Source organism: Phoca vitulina, unplaced genomic scaffold, assembly GCF_004348235.1.
Source record: "Phoca vitulina isolate PV1807 unplaced genomic scaffold, GSC_HSeal_1.0 scaffold19, whole genome shotgun sequence".
NCBI classification, from domain to species: domain Eukaryota; kingdom Metazoa; phylum Chordata; class Mammalia; order Carnivora; family Phocidae; genus Phoca; species Phoca vitulina.
The window spans coordinates 34,569,070-34,590,232 of NW_022589722.1; the positions used below are offsets into that span (position 1 = coordinate 34,569,070).

The following is a 21,163-nucleotide window of genomic DNA, read 5'->3' on the forward strand; positions in this document are numbered from 1 at the left end:
TGCAGTGAACAGACTACATTTTCTTAACTCTTCATTTCAGACCATTTCACACATTTATAGAGAAAATAGTTTATGAACCCCTGTGTTTTTGTCACACAGCTTCAATAATTATGTGTTTCTGACCAGTTTTATTTTTTCTACATCCCCTATTTCCAAACCCCATCCCTAGATATTCCCATATGTGTTTCTTTTCTTTTTTTTTTTTAAGATTTTATTTATTTATTTGAGAGAGAATGGAGAGGGAGAATGCAGAAGCAGGGGGAGCGGCAGAGGGAGAGGGAGAAGCAGGTTCCACACTGAGCAGGGAGCCCCATGTGGGGCTTGATCCCAGAACCCCGGGATCAGGACCTGAGCCACAGGCAGAGGCTTAACGGACGGAGCCACCCAGGCACCCCTCCCATGTGTATTTCTACAGGATGAGGACCCTGCCAGCACTGGGAGTAGCCCAGAGTGTGGCTGGAGCAGTTTAACTGTTCCTTTGTTGAAGGACACATGACGTGTTTGCACTCTTGTCTGTTACAAGTCGAGCTGCTATGAACACTTGTGTATAGTGGTATAATACATAGTGTAGTCATAGTTTTCCTTGTCCACGGTTTTGGGTACCTGCAATCAGTCGTGGTCCAGAAGTATAATACATAGTGTAGTCGTAGTTCTCCTTGTCCATGGTTTTGGTCACCTGCAATCAGTCGTGGTCCAGAAGTATAATACACAGTATAGTAGTAGTTCTCCTTGTCCACGGTTTTGGGTACCTGCAGTCAGTCATGGTCCAGAAGTATAATACACAGTATAGTCGTAGTTCTCCTTGTCCACGGTTTTGGGTACCTGCAATCAGTCGTGGTCCAGAAGTATAATACACAGTATAGTCGTAGCTCTCCTTGTCCACGGTTTTGGGTACCTGCAATCAGTCGTGGCCCAGAAGTATAATACACAGTATAGTAGTAGTTCTCCTTGTCCATGGTTTTGGTTACCTACAATCAGTCGTGGCCCAGAAGTATAATACATAGTATAGTCGTAGTTCTCCTTGTCCACGGTTTTGGGTACCTACAATCAGTCGTGGTCCAGAAGTATAATACACAGTATAGTAGTAGTTCTCCTTGTCCACGGTTTTGGTTACCTACAATCAGTCGTGGTCCAGAAGCGGGTGACCCTCCTCCTGACATAGCATCAGAAAGTCAGACGGAGCCTAACGCTACATCACAGGCCCAGGTCATTCACCTTCCTTCATCTCATCACATAAGCATTTTATCATCTCCCATTACAGGAGGAAGGGTGAATACAGCGCAATAAGGTGTTTTGAGAGTAAGAGGGAGGGAGCCTACATTCACATCACTTATAGTATATTGTTATAATTGTTCTAATTTATTGTTGTTGATCTCTTATTATGCCTGATTTATAAATTAAACTCTATCATAGGTATGTATGTATGTATAGGAAGAAATGGGAGTATATATAGGGTTCAGTACTGTTCAGGCATCCATTGGGGGTCTTGGAATGTATCCCCCGTGGATAAAGAGGGATAATTGTACAGCTTTGTGGGTGTGAATTGTTATATTTGAAGTGAATTTCTTGCAAACAACACATAGTTGAGTCATGTGTTTTTATCTGCTCTGTTGATCTGTCTTTAATTCGCATATTTAGGCCATTTACATTTAATGTAATTTTTGATATGTCAGGGCTGCCATTGTATTGTAGTTTTCTGTTCTCATTTTTTCATTTCTCTGTTCTTTTTTCTGCCTCCTGTGTGTTACTTGACAATTTAAATTCCATTTTGATTTATCTATAGTGTTTTCTCATGTATCTCTTTGTAGGTTTTTAGTGGTTGCTGTGGGTGTCACATTATGCTAGGTGTTACGTCATAACTAGGACATGCACGTGGTTAGCTTGAGTGGATACGGTGAAAGTGGTTGAGCCAGTTTACAAGCCCACTAGCAGAGTATGGCACTTCCTGTTGTTCACCAACCCTTAATGTTATCACTCTGTTTATTCTAGTTATTCTGGTGGGTATTCTGGTATATAATATAGCATTGTGGTGTTTTTGTTTTTTTTTTTTAAGATTTTATTTATTTATTCATGAGAGACAGAGAGAGGCAGAGGCAGAGGGAGAAGCAGCCTCCTGGCGGAGCAGGGAGCCTGACGCGGGACTCAATCCCAGGACCCTTGTGAGCCGAAGGCAGACGCTTAACTGACTGAGCCACCCAGGCGTCCCTAGCATTGTGGTCTTAATTTGCAGTCTCCCTGGTGATTAATGAGGATGAGTACCTTTTCATGTATTAATTGGCCATTTGGATATTTTCTTTTTTTTTTTTTTTTTTTTAAAGATTTTATTTATTTATTTGAGAGAGAGAATGAGAGAGAGAGCACATGAGAGGGGGGAGGGTCAGAGGGAGAAGCACACTCCCTGCTGAGCAGGGAGCCTGATGCGGGACTCGATCCCAGGACTCCAGGATCATGACCTGAGCCGAAGGCAGTCGCTTAACCAACTGAGCCACCCAGGCGCCCCAGCCATTTGGATATTTTCTTTTGTGAAGTCTCTTGCCCATTTTCTATTAGCCTGTCTCTTCCCTTTTTTTTTTTTTTTTTTAAAGATTTTATTTATTTGACAGAGACACAGTGAGAGAGGGAACACAAGCAGGGGGAGTGGGAGAGGGAGAAGCAGGCTTCCCGCTGAGCAGGGAGCCCCATGCAGGACTCGATCCCAGGACCCTGGGATCATGACCTGAGCCGAAGGCAGACGCTTAACGACTGAGCCACCCAGGCGCTCCTGAGTAGGGCTTCTTTAATTTCTCTTGGTAACATGTTGTAATTCTCTGTGCGGTGGTCTTACACATGTTTCATTAGGTTTATTCTTAGGTGGTTGATATTTTCGTATTATTTTAAATGGTATCTTTTTTATTGAAACTTTTTACTGAGATAATTGTAGATTCACATGCAGTTGTATAAAATAATTTGAAAAACTCCTTTGTATACTTTGCTCAGTTTTGTCAATGGTGACATTTTATAAAACACTAGTAGAACATCACTGCAGGACATTGAAATTCATACAACCCACTGACCTTACACATTTGTTTGGTTTTGCTTGTAGTTGTGTGTGTGTGTGTGTGTGTGTACTAAGTTCTATACTGTTTATCACCCGTATAGTTCATGTATCTACCATTACAGTTGGATACTGAACGGTTCCAAAACAACAAGGGTCTGGGGCGCCTGGGTGGCTCAGTCGTTAAGCGTCTGCCTTCGGCTCAGGGCATGATCCCAGGGTCCTGGGATCAAACCCCAAGTTGGGCTCTGTGCTCAGCGGGAAGCCTGCTTCTCCCTCTCCCACTCCCTGCCTGTCTGCTTACTTGTGATCTCTCACTCTCTTTCTGTCAAACAAATAAATAAAATCTTAAAAAAAAACAACCAGCAAGGGTCCTTTGTGTTGCCCATTTGTAGCCACTCCCACCTTCCTCCCACCTCTACCCCTTCACCCATCCCTAGCCCCTGGCACTAATCTGTTTCCATTTCTAAAATCTGTAGTACATTCCTTGTTCTTGCAGAGTGGTGTTCCATGGGGTAGATGGACCAGGTGTTTCACCAGTCATGTGTTCACGTACATCTAGGGTGATTCCAGATTTTGTGTGCATACATCTAGGGTGATTCCAATTTTTGGTGATTATCAGTAAAGCTGATATTCTGACAGTTTATCTTTCTGTTCTTTTGTTTTATCTGTGTACAGGATCATATCATCTGTGATTAATGACAATTTTATTTTGTCCTTTATAATTCTTATACCTTTTATCTCTTTTTTTGCCTGATTGCATTGGCTAGAACCTTTAGTACAATGTTGAATCGAAGTGGTGATATTGGGCCTCATTGTTTTATTTATTACCTGAGAAGAAAAGCTTTTGACATCTTATAGTTAAGTATGATGTTTGTTGTGGGGTATTTATAGATACTTTTTAATCAGAATTAAGGGAATTTTCTTTATTCCTAGTCTTTTTAGTTTATAACATAAATGGTTGTTGAAATTTATCAAATGTTTTTACTCTCTTGGGGGCATCTGGGTGGCTCAGTCGGTTAAGCGTCTGCCTTCGGCTCAGGTCATGATCCCGGGGTCCTGGGATTGAGTCCCATGTAGGGCTCCCTGCTCAGTGGGGAGCCTGCTTTTCCCTCTCCCTCTGCCCCCTCCCTCTCTCTCAAATAAATAAGTAAAATCTTTAAAAAAATGTTTTTACTCTCTATTGAGTTGATCATAGAATTTTTCTTTTCTGTTCTGTTAGCAGGCAAATTCCACTGATTGTTTTTCTAATGTTAAACTAGCCTTGGTTTCATGGTATGCACCCACGTGGTTGTGGTGCATTATGGTTTCTTTCATGTGCTGAATTTTTGCGTCTGTGATCATCAGTGAGATTGGCTTAATTTGCCTTTCTTATAATGCCCTTATCAGGTGTTTAGAATCAAAATTTTATGTTCTTATATAATGATTTGGGGCGGATTCTTTTTTTCTTTTTTTTTTTTTTTTAAGATTTTTTTATTTATTTATTTGAGAGAGAGAGAATGAGAGAGAGCACATGAGAGGGGTTAGGGTCAGAGGGAGAAGCAGACTCCCTGCCGAGCAGGGAGCCCGATGCGGGACTCGATCCAGGGACTCCAGGATCATGACCTGAGCCGAAGGCAGCCGCTTAACCAACTGAGCCACCCAGGCGCCCCGGATTCTTTCATCTTATGTTCCCTGGATGAGTGTATATAAGATTGGAATTATTTTTCTTTAAATGTTTGGTAGAATTCAGTGGAAAGGTCATTAGAGCCTGGAGTTTTTTTTCTTTTCTTTTTTTTTTTGAATGGGCTCCATGCGGTACCGGATGAGCAGTCCGGAGCAGCTGCGTGCACAGCCCCTCTCTCAGGGTATTTGTGACATGTTAGCATAAAGCCCCGTACCGTGCAGCAAACCTCCATCAGCCCAGGGGCCTCATAGGGCCCCCACCACTGCCTCATGGGACTTCCCTGTGCTCAGGTCTCTGCTGTCCTTGGAGAGGTCTTTCTTACAACTTTTTCTAGGTCTTTCCATAATTTATGCTCTGTATAATTGCACCTTTCTCATGTGAGTTCTTAGGGGCAGCGTCTCATTGGTTGTCAGGCTTGTCAGGGTGTGTTTGATTTCAGGTGATTCAGTTCTTGAAGAAGAAGGACGGGTTCACCAGCCTGGTTTTGAAGCACATCGGCACCTCGGCCCTCATGGACCTGCTGCTGCGCCTCGTCAGCTGCGTGGAGCCAGCTGGGCTCCGGCAGGACGTCCTGCATGTGAGTGTGTGGGCCCCTCCTCCCCAGGGCCCTGTCCCTGTCCGCCGGTGCTCTGCAGGCCCTCTGAGTGCACAGTGAGTGCCTGGCTCAGGGAGGCCAGAGTTGGGTGAGGGAGCTCAGGGAACGCGGGAAGGTCAGCACCCCTGGCTTTCCATCCAACGTGACTTTCTCCCTGTGGGGTCGTCAGGGGCTCTTGTCAGGCTTGTGCTTGAGCCTGGGCCTGCAGTCTGCACCTTTTCTGCTGTATTGCCTCAGTCTACCCAGAAGCAAAGAGCAGAGTGTTCCTTTTCCCCTGACACTCTGGCCTCCTGCTCTGTGAAGAAGCAGAAGAGGGCTTTCCTCACCGCCCCCCAGGTCCTGGTGCCCCTGTGGCCTCAGAGCAGGAGTTCTGTCAGGTCCTGGCTTTATGAGGAAGGCATTAGCTGACGGGTTCCATGCAGCGAAAACAGTAAAGACCAAAGCAGGCCTGTTTATTGTCCTAGGGTCTGTGAATGTGTCTGTCCTGACAGGCTCCCAGTAAGAGGAGTGCTCGTAGTTCCCTGAGGGCTTTCCCAGAAAAGAGGAGGATTCTCATCTCAAAGAAACCAGGAAATCAGTGCTGGATAAGCTGTTCACTGTTGTCGGGCAGGTTTTGTTTGTAATGCAATTTAAAATAAAGCACTGGTCCTTCTTGCCCATTTTCCAACTCCTGGCGTCAGGTGAGGTGTCATCAAGGTGGCACTTCGCACCCTTAGGTTCATTATGGAGCTGCCTTCCGCAAAGACTTCATCACGACAGCTAACGTTAGGCAGTGAGTGCAGCATAAACGTCAGCTGTTAACGGCAGAGAGCTCGCATAAGCTCGATGCTGAGCAGTCACGGAGGCAGATCTTCCAGTCTGGGATAAGGAAGTACACTGGTCTCCCCTGGGCGCCCACCACCTTTGTGCCTTGAACAGTGCTGGGCACTCAGTCCTCCCAGCACTCCTGCAGCTGCACCAGGCCTCTGTGCTTCTCCTGCTCTTGGAAAGGCCCTGTTGCCACAGAGAGCGGAGCATAGCTGGGCTCCACGTGCAGCCAGGCTGTGCACTGCGGGGAGAGCCCCAGCTCCAGCCCCTTCTGTCTTCTGAGATATCCTGAAGACGGTATGTTTAAGAGTCTAGCACTGGGACAGACGGACCATGGTTCTCTTCTTCATTGAGTTTGGGTCACTCCAGAATTTGATGACGATTTTTTCTTTCTGGGTCTGGGTGGACACACATTGTTGGGCAAAGACTCTCTGTCCCCGGAACCTGGCTCGTGGATTTCTTCGCACCAAATGACTTCCCTTCTGTTGAGTTAGACATGAACAGCGTCATTGACAGGCCTCTTTTTCCCTTTCAGTGGCTTAATGAAGAGAAGATCATCCAGAGACTCGTGGAATTGATCCATCCGAGTCAGGATGAAGATGTGAGTATAGCTCCCACAGAGCCCGCCTTCTGTAGAGCCCCCCGCTCGGGGCTATTGGAGAATGCTCTCTGCTGCTCTGGGGGCAAGTTGCTCCTTTCCTCAGATGAGGACCAGTTAGACACTTTACCTCCTTTAATCAAGCACTGACTTCTAGACTATTTCTTTTCAGTAAAAAAATAAAACTACATTTTATAAAAAAACAACAGAGCTGAATTAGTTCTCTCATCTCTGGCTGAGTAACAAATTAAAACTTAGTTGCTTGTAACAGAAAGTATTTTTTATTTCCGTTTCTATGAGTCAGGGACATGGACATGGCTTAGTGGGTGCTCTGCCTAGGGTCTGTCACAAGACTGCGGTCATGTCAGGGCTCAGCAGGGGAGGGCCCGCTTCCAGGGTCACCCGTGGCTCAGCAGGACTCCGTTCCTTGAGGGCGCTGGACCTGTCCACAGGGCAGCTCTCGGTGCTGCTGGCTTCCGTTGGAGTGAGCGAGACGGAAGTCATTCTTCTGCAAACTCATCTTAGAAGGGACAGTCTGGGACACCTGGGTGGCTCAGTCGGTTGGGCATCTGCCTTCGGCTCAGGTCATGATCTCGGGGTCCCGGGATCGAGCCCCACATCGGGCTCCCTGCTCAGTGGGGAGCCTGCTTCTCCCTCTGCCCCTCCCTCCACTTGTGCGCTCTCTCTCAGATAAATAAAATCTTTTTTTTTTTTTAAAGGGACAGTCTGCACTGTGGCTGTATTCTGCTCTCTTGAAGGGAGTGGCTGGGTCCAGCCCATGCTTGAGGAGGTGGGACTTACGAGGGCGTGAGCTCTGGGAGGAAGGCCCCCCTGCCCGTGTAGAAGCATGCAGGATGGCAGTGGGGCTTCCTCTCTTGGCCCCCTGCCCGCTCCCTGCAGGAGTCACTGTTGAGAGTTTGGAGTATATCCTGATAGGCCTTTTTCGATGCATGACAAAACTAAACACGGTTGCTTGCCCTCAGCAGTTGGAGAACAGTGGTGCGGACTATGTCTGAGCCTTTGCTGCGGCCTGGCCACGCTGTGTTCTGTTCCTGTCTGTCCCCGGGGCTGTCAGACAGCTGGGCAAGGGGGCCTGTGCTCCTGACTGAGGAGGGTGGGTGCCCCTCCACCAGCATGAACGCTGTGGCCTGACTGGCCTGCTCCCCGGCCCAGAGGCAGGGGTGAGGCCACAGGGACCTCCGGGCTGCTTTCATTTCTTCCTAAAATAGTCGTGCACGCACTTCCTTTAGCCCAGAGTTTCCACAGCGTGCATGTGAGGGCTGTGTGTTCTGATGCTCCCGGCAAGGAGCCAGGGGATATTTCTCTCTAGTCAGTTCATCTGCATCACTAAACACCCCACATTGTTGGAAGTGCACTGTCCAGATTTTCACCGGTTAAGGATTAGTGTTGCCCTAGAAGAGTCGAGGCCTCCTGCTTTCTCTGTGGCATCTTGCCTGTTTCCATTAGCTTCCAGGACTCATTCTGAATGTTACCAGCTATGATTTAATACTTAATATTTTAAATATGAATTTAAAACACAGTGTGAGTAACGTGGTCACATCTACAGTGTATCTCAAAATGGCTCAAGGGACGGAGCAATGTCTGTGTGGTGTACTTGACCCTTGAGAGAGCCCCATTTGGACTTTTGGGGATAGTTCAGTTCATCCAGAAGGTCTGACCAGACTTGCATCCTGACAGCAGAAAGGCCAACCAGGCAGCTCTGACATGGACTGGTTTAGAGAGTCCAGTGTCCTTTCGAGAACTGAGCAGTGGGGTAGCTCCCACTGTCCGGGAGGCAGCTCTGCTGGACTTTCTCCTCAACCCTGAGGGGAGTGCGGCATCTCCTTTTCCTTCCAGAGACAGTCCAACGCCTCTCAGACCCTCTGTGACATCATCAGGCTGGGCAGAGAGCAGGGCGGTCAGCTGCAGGAGGCTCCAGAGCCCGACCCCCTCCTCACAGTGCTGGAGTCGTGAGTGCTGGCTGCGTTGCGGGTGCCTGCCTGGGTGGGTGCGGGGTCTTTCTGCGTCTCCACGCCCTGCTCTGCGCACCGGCAGATGCTGCCGCGTCCGATTCAGATTCTGACAAGCTGGCTATGAGATACCACATCCAGTTAACTTGCTAGAGCTGTTTCTCATGGGGAGGGGCTCCAGGGGTCTCCTGCCAGGTCCAGTGACTGCCGGCCAGCAGGGGCAGGAGGTCGTGAGAGCCCTGGGTGCCTGGCCTGGAGCCTGAGCAAAGCCCCTCTGAGTCTTAGGGTGTCCCTCCTCCACGGAGGGGAGAGACGGTCCTTTGGGCTTCAGGTGGTGCGTCTGCTCCAGCAGCAGTGAGCTCTGTGTGTCTGACAGGCAGGAGTGCGTGGAGCAGCTTCTGAAGAACATGTTTGACGGAGACCAGACTGAGAGCTGCCTCGTTAGTGGGACTCAGGTGTTACTTACCTTGTTGGAGACAAGGCGGGCTGGGTGAGTGTCTTGCGTGAGTGAGTGCTGAATGTGACGAGTGGCTGGATGTGTGGTGTTTTTCACAAATTGTTAATTATGTAAGTAATCACATGGGTAGACTCTCCTTGTTGAAAAGGTAAACGTACGGCGCCTTTGACCTTTGGCATCCATCATGTTCCCGCCCCAGTCCGAAGGCACCGAGGGTCACCAGCTTCCAGAGTGTTCATAGATGTGTCTGTGGAATAGGTGTGGCCAGTGAGTTTCCCCGCGGACTGTCCCAGCGTGTGGGGTGTGTGTATGGTGTGCGTGCCCCTGCGTGGGGTGTGAAGTGTGCGCATGTGTGCGTCTGTCTGTTCTACTCTGTCCCCTCGTGTACGGTGGTGGTGGCCTGTCTCCCGGGCTGACTAGTTCTCTTATTTCCTTGTTCTGGAGGGAGCTTCGTCGAAGCCCCAGCATTGATAAACTGGACTTAACAGCAACAACAAAAGAACAAAATGACAAGAAATTGAGTTAATGTTGGTAGTGAGATTATTAGCAGTTTTTCTTTCTCTCTAGGACCCAGTACTTATCTATTAGTTTATTACCTAAAACTAGAATGATGATGCAGTCATTGTTTACTCTAGTTAGGCCACCAGAATATTGATTGTTTGCATCTTTGTGAACCCAGGAAGCCTGGTCCTTTTCTGTAGGAAGTGGGGGCTCTTCTGAGGGCCTTTCCCAGCCTTGGCTGTGGTGAAGGGACAGCATGAAAATGACACATAAAACAGAGATGAGGGGCACCTGGGTGGCTCAGTCAGTTAAGCGTCCCACTCTTGACTTTGGCTCAGGTCATGATCTCAGGATCCTGGGGTCCAGCCCCGTGTTGGGGGGGGTGGTGTCCACGCTTAGCGGGGAGTCTGCTTGGGATTCTTTCCTCTTCCCTCTCCCTCTGCTCCTCCCCCCACTCGCACTCTCTCTCTAAAATAGATAAATAAAATCTTAAAAAAAAAAAAAACACCCAAAACAGAGATGAGCCAGCTGATTCTCTTTTTTATTCTTTTTTTGTATTTAAAATGTTTTTCTGTAATGGTCACATATTACTTTTATAACTGAAAAAAATTATTTATATGAAGATCTCTGAGAAATTAGTTGGAAAAAGCCGGAGGGACAGTGTGGAGTCCTGTCTCCTGTTTCTCAGCCAAGGAGTGGGAACCATGGTGACTGTTTCCAAAACAAGGGGAGGGGGTCGGAGATGGTCCAGGGAGCGAGAGGTGCCGCCAGCCCGGCGGGGGCGGGGGGCCTGCCCTTGGCCATCACCTGGGAGCATTTTCTAAAGGCCAGTGGTGCCTTTTTCTTCTCTCTCTACCAGTCACCAAACCACCCTTGAGCCGATGACTGGAGGAGTTGGGGGGCGAGGTGAGACAGAGGATGGGGCGCATCCCGCGTGTCTCCATCTGCTGTCCTCGTCCACAGGACAGAGGGCTTGGTGGACTCCTTTTCTCAGGGACGGGAAGGGCTGTGTACCGTCAGCAGCGGTGTACTGCACGGCATTGAGCCACGGCTGAAGGACTTCCACCAGCTTCTGCTCAGCCCGCCGAAGGTAGGTGACCCTGACCAGCTATTAGGGACCCATGCAGCCATTGTAGGCAGGATGGTTTGCAAGCAGAGGACCTTACTCCCCAACTTGAGAACCACCAGGCAGATGCCAGAAGCATGTTTTCACACCCTCATCTGCTGAGTATCCATCTCTGCTCTGAGGTAAGGCCTAGGGGTTGGACATTTTGCAGCCCCCCCGCCCCATGACTCTTGTGCTCTGAAATAGGGGTCACCTGAGAGCCGTTTACCAAGTTGAGGTCTGGCCTCCAAGTTAGGGACAGCAGGCCAGGGGTCAGGGAGGGTCCCAGGGGAGCCCTTTGCTCAGCTCAGCAGCTCTGGGCAGCACTTGGGTCATGTGGAGAAGGGCTCAGTCGCTTAGCCGCCATCCAGTCTCACCATGGAGCCGCTCTCAGTCACGGCCCCTTTCCCTTTCCTGGGTGCTTCTTAGTACCCACTGTGATCTACTGCACAGTTTATTTTATTTATCAACTTACTGTCTGCCTCTCCCACTAGAAAGTGAGCTTCATGCAGGTAGGGATTCTGGAACATTTGGTTAGCGAGAAGGTGGACACATCATGCTGCCATGCATGGGGTCAGGAAACACCTGCGTCCGGTGTGACAAGGCCGCTGTTACCCGTGTCCTCCGAGAGTCTTCGTGGGGTTAGCTCAGGGTCCTGAGAGAGCGGGCCCCACCTTGGACATGTCTCATGAGCTGAGGTGCACATCTCCTTGCCTGGTTTGCTGAGGCCAGACAGCCCTGGGCGTCTTGGGGCGGAGCACCACCACCGCCTGCTGTTCTGTGAGGCCCTGAGGGGAGCGGTGGGGTTCCTGACCCCGCGGGCCCCTCGCTCCCTCTTGCAGGCAGTGCTGCCTCGACCAGCTCCACACGCACGTCCCACGCCTCCCAGGCTGGGCCACGTCGTGGAGGAGCGGCCCTAACCCCTCGCGCAGCTCGCACCAGAGCTAAGAGAAGCCGCAGTGGTCGTGCCGGTCGCAGGCTCTGACTGGGTGGTGCTTCCTTGTAGAGAACAGCCATCCTGACCACCGTCGGCGTGCTGGACGAGCCCCTGGGGAGCGCCCGTCTGCACGGTGCCCGCCTCACGGCCGCGCTGCTGCACACGAACACGCCCAGCATCAACCGGGAGCTCTGCCGGCTCAACACCGTGGGCTTGCTGCTGGTGAGCGGGCGGGGCCGTCTGCGGGGCCGTCTGGTCTGCGGCGGGGGGGCAGGCCGGGCAGCGTCCTCAGAGGCAGGCTCTGGAGCTCCGCGTACGGACGGGGGCTGCCCGAGGGGAGGCTGGGGTTCTCTGCCGGAGCAGGTACAGTCTGGGCACGGGGACCGCGTCCCGGGTCCGCGCCGGGGCTGACGGCACTGTCGCCGCTGAAGCACGCTGCGGGACAGCGGGACAGGCGTCGCTGTAGGCTCGTGCAGAGTTGGTCTGAAGGCACGGGGCAGGTTTCTAATCCAGTTTGAGGGAGTGGGGAAATGGCGGTCCGTCTGCTTTCTGCCTTCTGCCGAAGATAGAACTTCCATTATAGCTCTTCAGCATAAAGCGTTCTAGGCTGGCAGCTCCTGCTCACCCACTGTGGAAGGTCTCTAGCAGTTCTTGCCCAAGCCAGTGGGAAATGGCCCTCCCCTCCGCAGATGCCTCTCAGTTGCCCCCAGGCAGCCTTGGGGCCTGAGGAGGAGGGGCAGGCAGGCAGGGCCGGCGGTGGGCAGCTGCTGTGGGCGGAGGGTGCGGACAGGGTGGGGCATCACCCTAGGGGTCAGTCTCCAGTCCTGTCTTGTGCCTTTCTGCAGGGCCTCTGCTCCCAGAGAGCTGAAGTCTTCTAACGTTTGCATCCTTATCCCAGGAGGAGCCAGCCTGGGGACTAGGCCTGAAGTACTATCAGTTTCTTCCAGTGTTTGGACCGTGAGCCCAGATACGGATCAGGGGGTTCAGTTAGGAAAGGCCTCCTTTCCTTTTCCTTCTCTCTCACCCCCCTCCCTCTCTATCACCCCTCTTTCTGCTTTTATTTTATTGTCGGAAAATACATATAACCTAAGATTTACCATTTTTATGATTTTAAGTGTACAATTCAGTGGCATTAAGTACCTTCACGATGTTATATAACCATCACCACTGTCTATTTCTGGAACTTTCTCATCTTCTCAAACAGAAACTCTGACCAGTAAGCAGTCTATCCCCACAGCCCCCTCCCCGGCCCCGCCGTCTGCTCTCTGTCCCCCTGGGTCTGACCACTGCAGGTGCCTCCTGGAAGTGGAACCAGACAGGATTTGTCCTTCTGGGTCTGGCTTGTTTCAGCACAGTGTCCTCAGGGCTCCCGCGGGTCGTGGCAGGTGTCAGCAGGCTGATACTACTCCACGATGCCGATGGCCACGTTTTGTCTGTCCCTTCGGCCGGCGGGGGGCACCGGGGCTGCTTCCACATGTTAGCTGTTGTGAGTAGGTGCTGCTCTAAGTGCAGGTGGACAGTACCTCTCTGAGACCTGTTTTCATTTCTTTGGGGTGTATACCCAGAAGTGGGATTGCTGGGTCAGAACGTATTTCTGTGATTAATTTTTTGAGGAGCCTCCACCCTGTTTTCCACGGTGATTGTACCAACTTACGTTCCCATCAGCAGTGTATGGGGGTTCAGTTTCTCCGCATCCTCATCAATACCTGTTTTCTGTTTATTGGGGTTTTTTGTTTGTTTGTTTTTTAATAATAGGCATCCTGGTGTTGTAAGTGGTATTTCACGGCAGGGGTGTTCTGCTTTGCATTTCCCTAATGATTATCTTTGGAGAACTGTTTGTTCAAGTCCTTCGTCTATTTTTTAAGTGGGTTTTTTTTAATGGTTGAATTGTAGGAGCTCTTTATATATTCTCTATATTAAAACTTACCAGATGTATGATTTGAAAATACATTCTTCCATTCTGTAGATTATTTTCACTCTCTTGATGATAGTATCTGACACAAAAGTTGTAAATCTTGATAAAGTCCGACTTACCTATTTTTTTCTTCTATTGATTGTGTTTTGGGTGTCGTATGCAAGAAATCATTGCCAGGTCTACTGTCATGAAGCTCTCCTCCTGTGTTTTCTTCGAAGAGTTTTATAGTTCTAGCTTTACTAGGCCTTTGATCTATTTTAAGTTAATTTTTATATGTAGTGTAAGATAAGGGTCCCACTTCTTTCTTTTCCATGCTGATATCCAGTTTTTCCAGCACCATTTGTTGGAGAGACTGTCTTTTCCCACTTTGAATGATTGTGACGCTCTCGTGGAGAATCAGTTGACCATGTGGAGCCTGGCTGTCTCAGTAGGTAGAGCATGTGACTTTTGATCTCAGGCTTGTGAGTTTGACCACCAGGCTGGGCTTAGAGATTACTTAAACGAAAGAAAGAAAGAAAGACAGGGAGGGAGGAAAGGGGCTGGGGAAAGGGAAAGGAAGGGAAAGAGGGAAGGAAGAAAAGAAAGAAAAAGAATCAGTTGGCCATGTATGTGAGGATGTATTTCTAGACTCTCGTTTTTTTGGTCTGTATGTCTATCCTCATGCCACTATCACACTATTTTGATTACTGTAGTTATGTAGTAAGTTTTAAAATTGGGAAGTGTGAGTTCTCCAACTTTGTTCTTTTTCAAGATTGTTTTGACTGTTTGGGATCCCTTTAGATTCCATATAAATTTTAAGATGGAGGGCGCCTGGGTGGCTCAGTCTCTTAAGCGACTGCCTTTGGCTCAGGTCATAGTCTCAGAGTCCCGCATCGGGCTCCCTGTTCAGTGGGGTCTGCTTCTCTCTCTGACCCTCCCCTCTCTTGTGCTCTCTCTCTCTCAAATAAATAAAATCCTTAAAAAAGTATAAATTTTAGGATGGGTTTTCTATTTCTACCAAAAAAAAAAATGCCATTAGGATCTTGATAGATAATTAGTCTATAGAGCACTTCAGGTGGTATTGTCATCTTAACAAAATTAAGTCTTCCAATCTATGAACATGGAGCCTTTCCATTTATTTATGTCTTCTTTACTCTTTTTCAGCACTGTTTGTAGTTTCTAGTGTACAGGTCTTTCATTTTCTAGGTTTAATTTATTCCTGAGTATTTTATTCTTTTTTTTATTTTTATTTATTTTTATTTATTTTTTTTAAAGATTTATTTATTTGAGAGAGTGAGAATGAGAGAGAGAGAGTACATGAGAAGGGGGAGGGTCAGAGGGAGGAGCAGGCTCCCCGCTGAGCAGGGAGCCCCATGCGGGACTCGATCCAGGGACTCCAGGATCATGACCTGAACCGGAGGCAGTCGCTTAACCAACTGAGCCACCCAGGCGCCCCCTAAGTATTTTATTCTTTTGAATGTTGTTATAAATAGAATTGTTCTCTTAATTTTTTTAATCTAAGTTGTTAGTGTGTGGAAGTGTACTATTTGTGTGTTGATTTTGTGTCCTGTGACTTCGCTGAACTTGTTTATTAGCTCAACAGTTTGTGTGGAATCTGAAATTTTCTGCATATAAGATTGCATCATCTGTGAAAAGAGGTAATTCTACTTCTTTCTTTGCAGTTTGCACGCCTTTTATTTCGGTTCCTTGCCCAATTGCTCTGTTTAGAACTTCCAGTGCAACATTGAAAGCGGGCATCCTTGCCTTGCTCTTCATAGAGAAAGCTTTCAGTCCTTCACCCTTGAGTGTGGTGTTTGCCGTGGGCCAGCCACACATGACCTTTATCACGTTGAGGAGGTTTCCTTTTATTGTTAGTTTATTAAGTGTTTTTATCAAGAAAATATGTCAAATATTGTCAAATGTGCTTTCAATATCAGTTGAGACGATTGTGTGTTTGGGTTTTTTTTTCCCCTTTATTTGGTTAATATGGTGCATTACATTGGTTTTCAGATGTCGTACCATCCTTGCATTCCAGGAATAAATCCCGCCTGGTCTTGGAGTGCAGTCCCTTAACATGCTGCTGAGTCTGGTTTGTTAGTATTTTGTTGAGGATTTTCGCATTGATGTTCATAAGGGATATTGGTGTGTGGTTTTCTTGGCGTGTCTTCATCTGGCTTTGATAACGAGGTAATACTGTCCTCATAGAATGAATTTTAGAAGTGTAGAAGTGTTCCTTCTTTTTGGGGGAAGAGTTTGAGGATTGTTGTTGATTCTTCTTTAAATGTTTGGTAGAATTCACCAGTGAAGCTGTCTGGCCCTGGGCTTTTCTTTATTGGGAGGTGGGTCTGACTCTGTGTTGAAGAATAGGTAACATCGTGAAGCCGCCTCCAGGGTCACTCAAGGTCATACAGGCAGAGAGAGCGAAGCTGAGATTTGGGACCATGTTTCTGTGGAGAACTGTGTTAGGCAGATGGGCTTCCTGCCTTTAGCCATTTCCCAAATCCTTGGTGTGGAGGAAGGGCCCATACTCCTGTCTCGGGGTGGAGTCTACACCCTGTCCTCCTGCCCCATTTCCCCCCCTGCACACCCCTCCTCCTCCCTCGTGGACAGCAGAGGGCCTGAGACACAGGCTGCCATAGCCACTGTGGCCAGAGGGATGTGGACAGGCATTCTGTGTCACTCCTCCTTGCTGCTGCCTTCCTACTGGCATCGGGGACCAGAGAGCCCGAAGCAGGCTGCCGTGCCCAGCCCTGGTCCAGGGGCGCCATGCGGCCACCCTCAGCCTCCTCTGGGCTTCGGCCTGTGCAGCTGAGGTTTGGGCCCTGCTGGGTTCCTTCAGGGAGTGTCCACGTGTGTACCTCTCGATTTCATGTCCCCTCCTGAATAGAATCCCTGGGTGTCTGAGAATTTAATGTACTTCCAGTAAGTCATGGGTCAAAGACAAATCATAAAGGAAGAATAGTAAAAATACCATATAGCAAAATGTATAAGGATACCTGGGAAAGAAAAAAGGCTAAAAGTGAGTGAGTTAAGCTTCTAACTTAAGGACAAAAGGATAAGCCCACCACAGGATGTGGTCAGATGAGAGCAGAGATTACCGGGAGCGGAACAAAGCAGCAGGCTGGGGATGGAAGGGCAGGTGGTCATGGAGAGACCGTGTCAAGGAAGAACCTTCAGCGTCCCCTGACCACTTAGATGGCCAGGGGACAGTGATCCCCTCACTTGTGTGGTCCCGCTGCCAGGAGAAAACCAGTCCACAGACTTTCCTCTGTCCTCTGTTTACCCCAGGACCTATTTTTTAAGTACACTTGGAATAACTTCTTGCACTTCCAAGTGGAACTATGCATTGCCGCCATCCTGTCCCACGCTGCCCGGGAGGACAGGGCGGAAGCCAGCGGACCGGAGAGCGGGGTGCAGCTTCTGCCTGGGAACGGGGGCCCAGACACCCCCCCGCCTGCCGCCAGCCGCCCCGAGAGCACAATGGTGACCCATGTAAGTCCGGCCAGTGACCTGTGTTTTGCTGTGTGCCCTGCGCATCACTGCTTGCTGAGCCCCACCCTCAGTGTGCGGATGTCAGCACTAACGCTGGCCGCCCGTGGCCACCCCTAATCCTCCCAGGACGTGGATGCGCTGCCCTCCCTCCACCCATCAGACCGCGAGTCACAAAGAAAGTGTCCACGTTCGCCAGGGCCACTGTGCTGGGGGAGCCGAGGCGCCGGAGGGGGTGGGTCTGCTCCTTCCAGGCCAGTCCGCTGTACCCTGTTGTAGCCATGAAGGAAAATGCAAGGGAAAGAGAGAGAATGTGTCGAATTCTCATGAGAAAATGTTCTAGGATTATGGACCTTTTGAAACTACATTCTCTCTTCTTTTCCTTGCTCGTCCATGAGTGCATGACGGACGCTCACCTCCGGGACTGGCCACGCTTTTCCGGGGCCTCAAGCGGGCACACCCCTGGTGTCTGTGTCTCCCTGCCCTGAACAGCTCTAGAGTTGTGTCTGGCAGAGAGTCGGCCTCAGCAGGTGTTTGCTGAGGAGGAGAGGAAGCAAGCAAGTGCCCGGCTGGGTGCTGTCGAGAAGTAGCACCGACGCCCCTCCCCGTGTCAAGGAGCCCACTTAGAGATGCTTCCCTGGCAAGGCCCGGGGCTGTGCAGGGACAGCCCTGACCCTCAGGCTGGCTGTGAGGCCCACACAGCAGGGGCAGAGGCTTGGGAAGGCCTTGGTCTTTGGTGAGAGTCCCCATAGAAGGTGTGGCTTGAGCGAGTCCTGCAACGTGCAGGCCTGAGCTGGACAGCAGCCCAGGGGGTAGACAGCCGGGGGCAGGCGACTTCAGTGGTGAGGGCCACACGGGGGTGGGGGTGTGCAGGGGCCCCGTGTGGGGTGGGGTGTGAGTTGAGTCCCAGAACAAATGTGCAGGCACGGGAAACAGTACTCAGGCTCACTCCTGGCTTCTGGACACAGGAGGTGGGAGGAAGCCAAGGGGAAGGAGCGGAACTGGGCAGCCCTCGGGGGGCCTAGGGGCTGCAGAGAGGCCGCAGTGGTGTCCCTGCCCACAGCGAGCTTTGTGCTCATGTGCCTGCTTCACTGTTCGGGGGTGGGTGGAGGGGAGTGTGCAGCCCTGTAGACCCTGACCAGTGTCACCTGGCCCTCTAGCTGTTCCAGAAGTGCTGCCTGGTCCAGAGGATCCTGGAGGCCTGGGAAGCCAATGATCACGCTCAGTAAGAACCCCCAGGGGGCTGCAGGGGTGCCTGGGGGCCCAGCGCAGGTTTCTGGGGCCGCCACGGGGTGTCCAGGAAGGGGGTCCTGTTCCTGGATGAACACCTGGAAGGGCTGTCCAGGGAAGGTCAGGGCCTAGGGGGACCAGAGGAGACGGGCCGAGCAGCTCTATACTCCACCCCCGCCCTCCCCATCTGTCAGCCAAGACCCCATCTTACACCCACAGTGTGTCCTCAGTTCTCCCATCTCCCCACCCCAGCCACCAGCCAGTTCTCACTGAGCCCTGAAACCTCCCAAGCGCATCTAAGCTACTTCCTGCTGGCTTTCCTGCCCCACCCAGCTGGGATCTTTCTGAAACACACAGATGGTCTCCCCCCTGCCTACAAGTCTCGACCACCCAGGTCCCCCAGAGGTGTGGCTTGTGGGGCCCAGTGTGGGCAGCCCCAGCCCCACCCTCACCCTGCCTTCCCTCGGCCCTGCTGACTTCTGCTCCCAGGGGCTCCCTGACCTCACCTGGTTCATGGCCCACATCCTGCTGGAACAGGACCCACCAGTTTGCATCCTCTAGAATACGTACAATGTACAAGATGGGGCCATCTGTCCTTCCTTGGACCTGGTCCTTGCAGTACCCACTGAAGCCCTGGGCGGAGCCTGCTCTTGCACATTCTGTATTTGTGCACATGGGCACCTGTTGGGGGGGTACTTCATCGCTGTCACTGAGGGTCCACAACACCCCAGAGGTTAAGACGGCAGGCTGACAGGCCTTGTCCCCGGCCCCGTCCTCCTGCGCCCTGGGCAGCTCCTCGCAGGCCTCCCTGTCCCGCCAGGCGCTCTCCTGACCCCTTCCTCTACCAGGCTGGGCTCACGGGCTCAGGGGCTCACCTTTGCTTCCTCTCCGGGGCGCCATCAGGCTTTTAAGACAGAGAACATGGTCAAAAGCAACTCTGTCCACTCTGTGACTCAAGTGCTGCATTTCTAGATGTGTGAGCATTTTACATCTTCCTAACACAGGAGGGATTTTAAGAGGTGCCCTTCTGTTGGGTCATGTGTGACAGATGAGAGTTGAACACAAAGCTGCGTGTGCATGGCAGCGTGGGATGGAACGGTGGACAGAAGCCAGGCCGTGGGCCTCAGGGTGCATAGGGCTCGGTGATGGGGAGGCAGTATGGACACCGGGCAGAGAGCCGGGCAGAGACAGGCCAGCTCTGAGCCTCCGGCCTCCTGCAGCAGCCCCTGCCCTGGCCTGCCTGCTTCTGGGTCCTGTGTGTCCATTCTTGATCATCCCCGGGTCAGCACGTACAGCAGAGATGCACTGTATTTTGGTCTTTCTGAGTCTTCTGCCCCACTGGGTGTTCCTTCGGGTCAGCCAGCTCTGGGCAGAGCTGGGAGGGCGTCGGGGGCTAGGACAGGTCAGAGGTGTCAGAGTGGGTCGAGGGACACGGCGTTGGACCAGGCCTGCAGGGCGGGCGGAGGCCCATCAGGCCCTGCTAGTATGGAGGTCTGGTCTGGACGGTGGGGTAGGAGCAGTGCGACTGGAGTTAGTGGCTGGGACACAGCAGGTGCTCTCCAAAAATCAGTGTCCTGCAGGTAAGGCTGTGAGGAAGGGTTCGCCGGGGCGGGGCGGGGGGTAGTGGGCACAGGGAAGGCCATGGGGGGCAAGGTCAGGGCCCAGTGGCCCCCTGGTCCTGCCGCTCATTCCAGGGCAGCGGGCGGCATGAGGCGCGGCAACATGGGCCACCTTACCCGGATCGCCAACGCGGTGGCGCAGAACCTGGAGAAGGGCCCCATGCAGACCCACATCAGCGACGTCATCCGAGGTGAGCCCTTCCTGCCCTTGCTGCCTCTGACCCCTGACCCTCAGCAAGTGGTAACTGCACTGGAGTCAGATTGCTTTCCCACGTGGAACCTTCTCTCAGGTGGGCCTGGGTCCCAGGTGTCCGAACAGACGTCCGTGGGGGGCCTCCTTGTTCCCAGAGACCCTGCCCGGTGCCAGCATTCAGAAGCACAAGTGGCCCAAGGTTCTCCTGCGCTCTGCTCAGGGACCACCCGAGTCCTGTCTGAATGCCGCCCTCCTTCTCTGACTCAGGCAGTTTTGCAGACCTTTCCAGCACGAGTCTGCGAAGCTGGGGGAGCTGGGGGAGGTAGCCTCTGTGCTCGAGAGTAGGCTGTGGGGCCTGAGCAGAGGCAGCCCCTCCTCTGGTCGGGCCTCACCTCTGCCCTCAGCCTGAGACACCTCCACCCTCCCGACCTGGAGCCCGAACACTCACATCCCTTTCTGGCCCTCATGTCCTGGCGTGGTTCAGACAGGAAGGCGGGCAGCTCAGAAGGGTCTGTGTGACCCCGCTAAGGCGGACGATGCCCGGGCCAGCCTGAGCAGCATGTTGAGAGGCCCCGGAGCTCGGGTGGACAGATGGACAGATAGGTGGAGTGCATGAGTGAGTCAAGGAGGCTGAGGGTGGACAGCAGCCAGGACTCCCCAAGGTGCTGGGGTTGGTGTTCTACCAGCTTCCTGAGGATAGTCTTCCTCAGCCCCATGTGGGATACTTTACTAAGTGAATGGTGTTTGCACAAAGGAGTAAGCTCCGTCTGGGGGGTCCCCACAGGGGGTGTAGGAAGGTGGTCATGCTGCAGCCAGGCCTCAGGTGCCTGATCCTGGAGCAGGCACAGGGAGATGCTGGGGCTCATCCTCCATCATGCGGCTGAGGAAGCTGGGCCGCAAACGGTCAGGCCAGTTGTGCAGCAGGTGTAGACCTGTGGCCTGGCCACACAGGCTGTGTGGCCACCCCCTCACAGGGTCTCAGCTGTGGTCCTTGTGGCCCATGGCCAGAGGTGAGCTGAGGAAGCTCTGGGTGGCCCTCCAGGATGGAAGCAAGGGGGTGTGCTTGGC

The 21,163-nt window shown here is 51.6% G+C and overlaps 1 protein-coding gene across 9 annotated transcripts in view; it reads left to right on the plus strand.

Annotated features, from left to right (window-relative positions):
- Positions 1 to 21,163, plus strand: part of PPP6R2 (protein phosphatase 6 regulatory subunit 2) — an 89,701-nt gene that overhangs the window by 59,791 nt on the left and 8,747 nt on the right. For all 9 annotated transcript variants that reach the window (XR_004300905.1, XR_004300906.1, XM_032416191.1 and 6 more), the window contains 9 exons: positions 5,140 to 5,277; positions 6,638 to 6,703; positions 8,558 to 8,670; positions 9,047 to 9,160; positions 10,592 to 10,718; positions 11,740 to 11,892; positions 16,853 to 17,056; positions 18,214 to 18,278; positions 19,978 to 20,093. Coding sequence is in view for 7 of the 9 variants with exons in the window: in XM_032416191.1 (XP_032272082.1) it covers positions 5,140 to 5,277; positions 6,638 to 6,703; positions 8,558 to 8,670; positions 9,047 to 9,160; positions 10,592 to 10,718; positions 11,740 to 11,892; positions 16,853 to 17,056; positions 18,214 to 18,278; positions 19,978 to 20,093 (1,096 nt within the window). In the remaining 2 variants the exon portion in view is untranslated. The remainder of the gene's footprint in view (positions 1 to 5,139; positions 5,278 to 6,637; positions 6,704 to 8,557; positions 8,671 to 9,046; positions 9,161 to 10,591; positions 10,719 to 11,739; positions 11,893 to 16,852; positions 17,057 to 18,213; positions 18,279 to 19,977; positions 20,094 to 21,163) is intronic.